Source organism: Marmota marmota, unplaced genomic scaffold (genome assembly GCF_001458135.2).
Source record: "Marmota marmota marmota unplaced genomic scaffold, marMar, whole genome shotgun sequence".
Lineage (NCBI taxonomy): Eukaryota > Metazoa > Chordata > Mammalia > Rodentia > Sciuridae > Marmota > Marmota marmota.
The window spans coordinates 21,929,690-21,940,837 of NW_025999949.1; the positions used below are offsets into that span (position 1 = coordinate 21,929,690).

General features: G+C 41.0%; 1 protein-coding gene across 2 annotated transcripts in view; it reads left to right on the forward strand.

Annotated features, from left to right (window-relative positions):
• The first annotated feature begins 9,086 nt into the window (after window positions 1–9,086).
• The window catches only part of Fam91a1 (family with sequence similarity 91 member A1), a 39,592-nt gene continuing 37,530 nt past the window's right edge, over window positions 9,087–11,148 (forward strand). Inside the window, exons 1-2 of one of the 2 annotated variants that reach the window (XM_048802089.1) lie at window positions 9,088–9,408; window positions 9,532–9,769. Coding sequence is in view for 1 of the 2 variants with exons in the window: in XM_015486440.2 (XP_015341926.1) it covers window positions 9,337–9,408 (72 nt within the window). In the remaining variant the exon portion in view is untranslated. Of the gene's footprint in view, window positions 9,409–9,531; window positions 9,770–11,148 lie in introns of both variants that reach the window. The other variant, XM_015486440.2, reaches the window with a different exon arrangement.

Genomic DNA, 11,148 nt, shown 5'->3' on the forward strand with positions numbered 1-11,148 from the left:
CCTTTAAGAACTTTTGGAAATGGTTAAAAAAAAACCCCAAAAACAAACAAACAACAACAACAAACAATGAGGGGGTGGGAAGGGACCAGGGCAGAAACCTAAATTCTGAGACCAAATATAAAAGTCAGATTTGGTGGTTCTCAGTGACAATGGGGAACTTCCAAGGGGTGGGACTGGGAGGAGTGGGGTGGTCAGAGACGGTTTCTTTTGTTGGCTTTTATGTCTCATTGATTTCATCTTCACATCCTGCAGCTCTTCTTTATTCTGCTCTTCACCATTGCCTTTACACCAATCTTAATAAACAGAGTGCAACAATTTAAAGAAGGATCTTAAGTAAGTGGCAGTGAGATTTTGGAAATTGGTCTTGATAATGCAAATCTCTGAGTTTATTTTTGTGCTAAGTAATATTATAGATAAAAATAAACTTACCCTTTTTGTTGCTGGAGGCCAGACTCTCTGGTAAGCACTTTGGACGAGTCTGTTTACTTAAACATGGCATAGCCCTCAGGAAAGAGATAGGAACTGTTATCAATTTACAGATTAGGACCCTGAGGCACAAAGTGGTTAAATGCCCAGGGTTTAGGGTAAATAGCCAAATGAGGGCTTGATGTCAGGCCACTACCCTGTTCTGAGAGCTACAGGATGAGCCGGGAAGTGGATGACTCTGCAGTGATGGCACCTGCTACCTTCATGACTGATTTGGGATTAGGCATCAGATATGGGGGTGAATGCTTTTGGATACTTATTGTCATGCCAAGCAGTCATGCTGTGTAGTTCAGAGCAGGGTTCTTCCTCCGCACTGTTGGCATTTGGAGCTGTCCCATGTATTGTAGGATGGCATCTCTGGCCTCCACCTACTAGATGCCAGTAGCATCTTCTCTCGTGGTAACAACTGAAAGTGTCTCCAGACATTGCCAAACGTCCCCTGGTCACACACCACTGCTCATGTGTAGAGCAACTGGTATAGAGAATTACAAAGTAGCTCAGTGAAAGGCCCATTAATAATTGCCAATGTGATGAAATGATGTGACTCATCAGCTCTGGCTTGTTTCTGTGGGTATTCTCTCGAAGTATGGAGTCATTGATTGTTAATAGCGGGTGTGCCTTGCTTCTCATATCAGCAATAAATACACAGTACCATCTGGTACCAGCTACAGGATTTGAATTCAATATGTGGTAAATCTTTAACTTTGTGGCTTACTTATAAACTGAACAACCAGCCCCTTATTTTCTAGAATTCAGTGGCCACCCTAGGAACAAGAATATTTGGCATTTTAGCTCAGCAGGAAATTATAATCATTTTGAATTTCTTGACTTGGTGTTTGATCATAATGGGAATTTTTCTTGGTTCTATGTAAAACTAGAACAGATTATAAACTAGGTTCTTTCTCTACATTTAAATATGTTTTGAGGACTTTACAGACAAAAATTAATAATTATGACTATGATATATTAATACACCATAAAACATTGAAGAACAAAAATTGGACAAGTTCTCTTTCAGGAGGGGCTTCTGGTCCTTATATCACTGACCTCAGAGTCTAGCAGGAGTATCATTCTAATTTAGTGCACCCTTGTCCTCTGTGACATCTCCCAAATAATTCTGTAGCAGCCAAAATATCCTTCACTTACTTAGGATATATCACAATATTCAAACTTAGTAGAAAATTCTTTTCTTCCCATTGTTTCCAGAATCTTCACTGAGAAGATCCATTTCCTCTCCTAGCATCTTATACCGTCTCTGCATTCTACTTTACATTCCATTGAACTATCTCAACCCTACGAGTCTGTAAATCACTGAAAAGTAGGATCATGCTTATTCAACAGTGTGTTCCCAAATACTTAGCATGGTGCCTTGCACATAGCAACCCTTAGTCTATGTTTTCCTTAAATCAGTTCTTCCCAGATTAATTTCAGATTTCTAGACTCAAGAATTCAGTCATTTACTAACACTATTTTTGCTGCTGGGCCCTAAGGATCAACTTTGGTGGTGGGATCTTAGTATGGAATGTTTCCATTCTCTTCCACTATTTATAGAGTGAGAGATTTTCCTCTGCAATTTTCGTTAGCACACTTAGGAATCAATCGTGATCTCTCATGTATTTGACTGGTGGAGTCCAGGAAGCTATCTTGATCCCTAGGCTGTAGGTAGGCTGGGTCAGGATTATGTCCCTTTCACACACAAAGAAAATCCAGCTGTTTGATTTCCAGGTGCTTGAATTCCACAGAAGTTTTTGGCCTTCAAAAGCTTTGCAGTTTCACATCAGATATGGGCTCTTTGGGTTTTCCTCCTGAGTGGTCTGGAAAATGTGCCTTGACAACCTGCCTCATCCCCGCTCCTGAGAAGCCCTGCTGTTAGCTCCTGAGGATCCCAGTGTGGACACTGATGCTGTCTCAGCAGGCAGATAGTGAGGGACTGTTACTGCAGTTCAGTTTCACTCCCTATCTCCTGTGTGTCGAAAATAGGTCTTAGTTCAGATTAAAGCTGGTGGCTGTTTGGGGGGTTGAATATATTCATATGTGAATATTCACACACACACAAAAATCCAGCTGCTTGATTTCCTTAGGTAGGCATAAGCCTTGTGTGCGCGCCGGTGCACGTGCGCCTTGTTAAGCCTCCCACCTCCCAAGTAAAAGACTCTGCATTTGGCCGTTTTCTGTTTAGAGGCAGTCATCTGGGGGCAGTGGCTTCTCCTGGGAAATGTTCCCTCCTGAAGGTTTCATCCTCCCCTGTTTCACATCAAGATCTGCGAGTGGGAGCTACAAGGACTCTAAAAACTCTTTCTTCACATAGCCTGGCTTTCAAAACTTGCTTGCTAGGACTTGAAAATCCAATTTTGTATTCAATCTTGACTTTCTTCTTGCCTTTCTTTGTAATGATTCTTATTTTTTTCAAAGGTAAATAGATGTCTTTGGTTTCTTGATTTTTTTCACCTGGCTTTTGCTTCCTGGGCCCTAACTTTTCTAGGTATATGATTCAATTAGCTATATATGGATGAAAGTATGCATGTACGGTATGTACGTGAAGGAAGGGAAATGAATAAAAAATTACTATATAATTTCTTAAAAGATGTAGTCATTAATTAAATCTAAAAGGAACAGAATTCCAGTTTCTGTACATGAAGGAACACATGCTTCCATGGACGTGAGTTGCCCAAGTAGCCAATTGACATTTTCCTGGAATCAGTTATGGTTGTAGCCAAGAAAGTAACCTATCTCTCACTTATATCTTGTTTATAGACGTCACAAAACATTCCTACTATACTTGAACCTAATCCATGATCATAGTTAATACTAGTAGACAAACTTGTATTTCTTGTTAGACACTTGAGAAATTACGTGTTGCTAAAGGTGTTATGTTTGAATGACATAATGTAGAAGGAAATAAAAAGCAATTTCATTTCAGCCAAGTTCTAAGCCACTGTAACAATATACCTAAATAAGCTAAAAGGATCTGAGGTGGACCAATGCCATACGAATTACATAAGCTCAGATAATTTCCACATTGGCCCAATAGTGTGTAATTCTTTGTATCACGACTGTCTTGATTGTAAACACGAGATGGAGAAATTAATTTTCTTGGTCTATATGCATGTTTAAGAGCTGCCGTTTATTTCTTGTACTAAAGGGCCTAAGTTGGGGAAGTTATTCAGCATCTGCAAGAGAATTATTATATTTTGTCAGAAATTATTCACTTATAGAGATAGAATTAGACACTAGAAATTATCTTTGTTCAAACTCCTAATTTTTCAAATGCATCTCAACACATGTTTATTGAGTCCCTGAGGCTCCAAGATGCCTGATAGAATTACCTGGAGATATTTCATAAATATGCAGACCTGGGTTCCAACACCAGGAACTTTGATAGAGCTGATCTGCTATGAGGCTTGGACATGGTGATTTAATGCTGTTTTTTTTTTTTTTTAAACAGTGGCACTGGAAATTTTTATTCTGTTTTATCCCTTGAAGATTACCTATGTATTTAAATTAATTTCATGAAGAAATGAAAAGAAAAAATGAGAGGAACTCTCCAGGGGACTCTTCACTTTCATGGACTTTTTTTCTGTTCATTTTTTTGCCTCTGTTTTTTCTACTTGTCCAACCTCTTGAAAAATAAAACTGAATTCCAACATGGACCATCCTCATTCAGTCACAATGTGATTTTACTCCTCCTCATGGATACTGTGAAAATATTTTCAATTAAGGATAAAGACAACTTTGTAGCTACACAACTTAAGCAGTGGCCTGGACCTATCAAGAGGCACAAATGATGACCTTGAGATTGTACAAACCTCAGCTGGACCACTGCCCAGAACGCCTAAGTGAAACAATTTCAAAGAAGAAGCAACAGTGTTTGGTCCACTAGCTGCTGAGATAAATGAGAGAAAGAATTTCAAGGACTGTAAAGCCTGAGAAAATGGTTTGGATGAAAGTCAACAGTTAGAAACAGAACAACTTAAAGGTTTTAAATATAGAAATGTTGTGTGAGATCAGCCCCTGGTGGTCACCTTGACTACTACAGTTGCCAGAGTTTGGAGGGGAGGTGGCTTGATAGTGGAGTGTTCATGACACATCAGACTCACGAATGTTCCAAACGTAAGCTGACTCCAGATGGCAGACATACACCATTCTCTCTATGCAGGTCATATGATATTAATCTTTGTCTTCAGTTGCTTTCCTCCTTTGAAGAAAAAAAATACCAGAAACTTCTTAAAAGGAAAATAATCCCACGTTATCTTGCCTTTTCCCTCACTCTATCCTCACCTTGGGATTCTTCAGAACCCTTCCCACAGTGTCAGGATGCAAAGCTTTCCAGGTAGAGAAGCAGGGATGAGCACTGCAGAAATGGGTATTCTGTTTGCAAAGATCCGAAGGGATTCAACGGGAGGCAAGTGGAAGGATTTGCAAGTGTGAATTTATGAAGTGTGAGAGGCAGGGCAAGATGGACAGGGCTTTTCTGTCTAGCTCACATTTCCTTCATATTCAGCATAGACTAGGGTATAGACATGTTTCTCCACTTCAAAATAAACACATTGCAAGTGTGACAATGTTCACAATGCACCTCCGAAGCAGGAAGGCAGCAGGGAGGAGTGGGGACTATGGCCTGTGGGAAGGTCTGTGTCCTGACTCAGTGAGGCAGGCTCTCCCCAGCTCCATTGACTAGTGTGGGAAAGGAGGGCCAAGAGGGCAGGACTTTCCAGAGTTTCCAGAGAATCCCCATATCTGGATTTTAATGAGAATTCTGCTCTTTATATCTCGTTTGTTCATCCACTCTGTTTACTGAACTCCTACTATGTGCCGACCTAAACTTGAGAACAAAACAAACAAAAACACCTGCTTTATGGGAGCCTTTAATCTAATGGGGGATTAATTAAAATGACTAGATCACTTATTAAATATTTTAGATGGCAATATGTGCCATCTCCATTTTATGGAGAAAAACAATGCAGGGAAGGGGGAGGCAGAAGGTTGTAGATGTACTACAACTTTGAATGAGGTGGACAGGGAAGGTTTAACTAACAAGGTGACATGTGTGAGCTCACATAACACATAACTCGTTCATTCATTACATTCAAATACTGAGCACTTATGATGTGTGATACCTGATTCAAGGTAGTAGAAATAGACCGATGAATGAGACAGACAAATCCTTCCCTCCAGGGAAAGACCAATGACAAACAAGAAACCAAAGAGGATGTCAGATAGTATTCCTTGCAATGACGGGCATAAACCAAAGTAGTGTTGCAGAGGGTGAGTGGCTATCTGGACAAGGTAGTGGGAGAAGAGAAGGCTCAGTGATAAGGAGCCTGTCATTCAAGGGTCTGGGGAAAGGCATCAAGGTGAAGGAGTAGCAAGGGCAAGAACTCTGAGATGGGACCAAGCTAGGCCAAGATGTCAAGCAACCATGGAGATGACCTGGTTCATGGGAACAGAGCAGAGCACTTCTGGTATGGAAACCCATGACCAAGTCAGGCCCAGCAAAATTGTGAAGTAGAAAATGTTTACAGTGACTTTCTCCTTTTTTGTTCTAGAAACCATTTTCTGATCTCATTTAATCCCTTAGTTTTTTATCTTTCAAACTTAGCTGTTGAAAAAAGATGTGATAACTCACATAGACCCCAAGATACGAAGGCTAAAAAGGGATTATTCCTTCTCAGTGTATTTACATTTAAATTACAAAATGAATTTAATTATAAAATTTGATGGATCAGTTGTTTGAGTATTGGAGTATTTTATAGTTGGGGGAGTATATAATTTCCTACCGCTTCCATAACAAATTACCACAAACGTAGTGACTTAAGTCAATACAAATTTATTACTTTCTAGTTCAGGAGATCAGAAGTACAAACTGGGCTGTGCCAAGAATCCATTTCCTTTTTCTGCTTCTAGAAGAGAAATTCCTTGGCTTGTAGTCTCCCGTCACTCTAACCTCTGCTTCTTCCATCCTATCCTGTTCTCTGACTCTGACCCTCCTGCCTCCTCTTATGAGGACCCTGTGGTTAGGTTGAGCCCATTTAGATAATCCCAGATAATCTTCCCATTTTAAGATCCTCAATTTAATTTTAGTTGCAAAGCCTCTTTTGCCATGAAGGTAACATTCACAGGTTGTAGGGATTAGATGTGGAGCCATTATTCTTTCTACCATAGCACATGACATTCTGGGGTCTGTGAGTAAGGTCTTCAGACCCTACTAGTTTCAAGTTGCTTCTGCTCATTATTTCTGTTGAAAAAATGAGAATAAAAATATAAAAAATGAGATATGTAGTCTTACTAAAGGGTATATTACTCAAGCCAGTTGGGTAATTTCTCTTAAGCCAATCTGATAAAGCAGATAAGAAGACATCTCATTGCACTTGTGTATTTGAACACATTGCTGGCCTACACAGCTTCTGGGATGGGGTTTCTAACACTCTGAAGTTTCTGACCTCTCTAGAGTTTGAAAGACAAAGATATAGTGAAGCAGAAATAGCAGAAACCTGAATCAGGGACCTAAAAGGATGAACATTATTATTTACCAAAAAGGTTTAATGATGTAATGACTGAGTATATGAAGCCCAGTGAACAGCTGATTTTGGTTTTCTGATGTTTGGGGAGCAGTCCTGGTTCTGAACTTCCCACCGAAAAGGACACTTAGCCTTGTGGGTTAATTTATGAACTATATAAACTTCTGTATTTCCAAATTCTCAAAGACTGGTCACTTTGTGGGAAAAGGAGGTAGCTCAGTACTTTAATAAAAATGCAGCACTCTGCGTTTTTGTAAACCAAACTCTGTTACCAGTTCCTGCTCTGAAGGAATTGTTATTTGTGTTATTCCTGTTTATATAGCTTTGACCCATTACCAGTTCCTCTTTCAAATTTCTGATTTTTTCAGCTACTTAGTTAGAATCTTTTCTATTCCCCAAGGTCACATTTTCAAAGGTCTGTGCCTTCTCGATTTAGCAGGCATTAAGTTTAACTCTACTATCAGCTGGTTACTTTTCTGTTGTAATATGTCCACATTATATTCAATATTTGTTAAGCAAAAAAGATAAGTTTAAGATAAGTTTAACAGGCACACTCTTGCTTAATTGCTAAGATATGGTTTACAGAGATTTAAAAACTAATTTGTCTTAATATTCATTGTTACTTACATTAGATCCAAGACTTTGGAAGGATATGGGCTCTTCCACACTTAGAATTGTATAAAAGTTATTTTCTTGCAGATTTGTGTTGTTGGCTTTACATGAACATTATCTAAACTGGACTAGAAGGCAGTATAATGAGAGGTGGACTTGGGAAATCAAAGTATGGCTTTAGAGTAAGACAGCTCTGTCACTCCTGCCTGAGCGGTTTTGTGAGCAAGCCATATAGCCCTGCCAAGCCTCACTTTACTCTTGTATTACATTGGGATAGTAATCAGGATAGTAATTTTCACACCGTTGTGAGGAATGAAAATCTCCTGCAAGTTAAGGGCTTAACACTTAGAAGCAAGGCAAACAATAGTCATTGAACTTATGTCTCATGGTTGGCATTCAGTTAACTTTAGCTATGCTGATGCAGGTCTGTAAACATAGGAGTCAAAGTTTCTATGTATAGTTGGCTAAAATGAGACCAATATACCTATGCAAAAGTAGTGTGTAGTGTGTACCATGTTTGTTTTGATTAATCAGATATTATGGAGTCTATGTATCTGATTCTCCAACTGTTTAGGTTTGAGTTAGGCATTTTATATAACAAGTTCTGAGTTTATATATGTTAGTGTATAATAAAACATTTAAAACTATTGTTTAAAACTGAAAATAATTGCAAAAATACAGAACTTGTCTCTAGTTGCTTCAAGTAACCAAAGTCATGAGATCGCTTAGGCAGTGTAACAAATTCTAGAAGAAACTATTCTCAAAGACTGTCTTACTGGAGATAAAGGGAGATGTGCTGGATTTCTGCCTTTAAAAAGAGGCATTGGAGGCATTTTTTTTGAGCAGAAGACACCCAGAAGCTGCATGCCAAAGGTTGGCAATGGTCGTTGTCTTATCGATTCTCTTGGGCAGCCAGACTTGTCAGTACCAGTTTAAAATGTCTGCTCCCCGAATCTCTACATTCAAAGAATTTAAATTTTGAAGCTCAACATTATTCTTCCACAAGATACAGCTTTGATGTATCATGGCTTCTCCCTCAGTCAGGGGAAAGTATTGATTTAAATATTCTCTGCTCCTGAGCCTGGACTCTGTTCACCTGGCCCTTCTTGGGGTGCAGGCGGTGGAGAGTCCCCATGGTGCTCACTACTCTTCCACTATTTGAAGCCAGCTATGGTCCTTTCCCAGGGTGCTTTTTCTTAGACAACTGACCCCAGTGCCTGTAACCATCTGATTTTTGGGCCACCCCCATTTCGGGGAAAGTGAGTCATCCAACAATGGCAACGCAGGCCCAAGCGACCATCATAATTCATCCAGGGACTGAAAGGCCAACACCAAGCCTGCAGACAGGAGGCGACCTCCCGAGCATCTCCTGCTACCACCTCGTTGCCCCGCCCACCAGAGTTTAGGGGGCGGAACGGGCCAATCTGGAACCCCGCCCCTCCAGCTTTGCGTCACGGGCGGAAGTGACGCAATCCCAGAGCCATTTCCGGCGGGCAGAAACTAGGAAGAAACTTGGAGCCGCCAAGGCGCTACAGCAGCCCCCGCTGCTGCTGTGCCCCGTGGCCCGGGCCGCGCTGAGCTGTCGGGAGGCCTGACCATGGGGCAGCGCGGGCCCTCCGCAGTGTGAGGCGCGGAGCCTCCCGCGGGCTCCCCTGACAGGCCGGGGACTGGCAGGCGGGAGGCGTCGTTCGGCCGCGGTCGCGGCTCCGGCTCGGGCATCATGAACATAGACGTGGAGTTCCACATTCGGCACAACTACCCCTGGAGCAAGTTGCCCGCCAACGTGAGACAGGTACGGCGGGGACCTGGGGCCGTCCCCTACCGCCTCGGCTCCGCCTCACTGTCACCTGCTCGTCCCTCCCCCGGGGCCCGCGCTGGCTTCTCTTCGGCTGACTCCTGCCCTTTCCCCTGCCAGATTCTCTGGAAAACCGACTCTCGGCTCAGGAGGGGGCCATCGCTAAATGGGGCGGAATAGTGTTCAAAGAACTCGCCTTGTGCCTTTGCGCTGAGCCACCAGGCGCCAGGGATACCCACATTTAAAACACGGTCCTTGACCTCCAGAACTTGAGGAAGATGCAGAAGGGACAGACAGAAATGAATACGATACAGGGGATAGCAGCTCAAACGTGCCTCCATCGTAGTGTAGATTGGAAGTAAGCAATATAGTCCATGGAGCATTGCGATGATGTGTAGAGGAGGCATTCAAATTGGGCCTCGAGAGGACCAAGAACAGTAAAAGAAGAAGGAATAAAATTTATTCTAGGTAGACGGAACATCATTTTCAAAGGCTTGTATCAGTGAAAAAACAAGTCTTGAGAGTAGGGAGCAACTGAATGTCACCACAATTTGGAGTTGTGTGTATATTAATATATTTGGAGGTGGAGTTTGATAAGAGAGTGGCAGTAGTAGCAGATGAGGCTGAAAAAAAAGTCAGGGACTGGTTTTGAAGGAAATTGCATGCACTGTTTTGTTGCACTTTATAGGTTAGAGGTGATGTATCAATAAGATCGACATGCGATGTTTGAGAGGCAGTGCTCAAATTTTTGAGTGGCAGTTTTACTCAGTTGTTTAACAGGTATTTATTGAGCAACTACTAGGTGTCATTCCCTGCTCTTACACAGGTAGTTTGCACCAGTAAACAAGACAAAGACCCTGCTTTAATGGAGCTTGTATTTTAGCAAAGATTAAGTAAATAAATGAGTAAATACATAACACAGAAGTTGGTGTTAAATCTTATGAAGGTTGTGATAATGTGCTACCCACCTATAAGGTACTGTTTTTCTGGTTACTGTTTCTCTGATCTTCAGTTCCTCCCATTATACTTAGTTGACAGTGACATTTTTGTTTTCTGTGGATGCTGGGCAAAAGTATTTTTGGAAAGCTTGGAATGCTGGTGGTGATAGTGAAAAAATTATTGTAGTTTACTTGCCTCCCTTCCTCTTTGGATCTAGGAAATGAGTAATTTCCTAAATCTGGGTCTGGTGATTCATCATTTGACCAATGATGAATCTTTTTACTTTAAGACACCCAAACCTAAGAAAGTTGGAAAGAGAACTTTCAGGGACTTACAAGGACAGTGGTTGACCTTTGTGGCATTCATTATCTACAAGTAGAAAAACAAAGCTCTAATTCTGAAGGAATGTGTTTCTCTTGTTAAATTTGTTTGAGGGCTTTAGTGGACAGTTTTGTTCTTTAGGGTTCTGTGGCATATCTGAGGATGAGTACAAGAACCAATAGTCCTTGTTTTTCTTTTCTTTATTTCCATCTTTTCTCTGTTCCTGTTTTTATCAAAATAAGTATAACATTATTAAAGATACATGATTAGATTATGACTAGCATGAATAATTGATTTTAATTAGTATTGGCAGAAGGTTTTTGAAACCTTACTTATGTTTATTAAAAAACAATCACAGGACAGTGTTAAAATTAGGCCCAAATCTGAAATTACACTGTGGTCTGTCCTTGTCCCTGCACTGCCGCCCCCCCCACCCAAACACACACAACACTACACAACACCTCCCTACCTAACTAA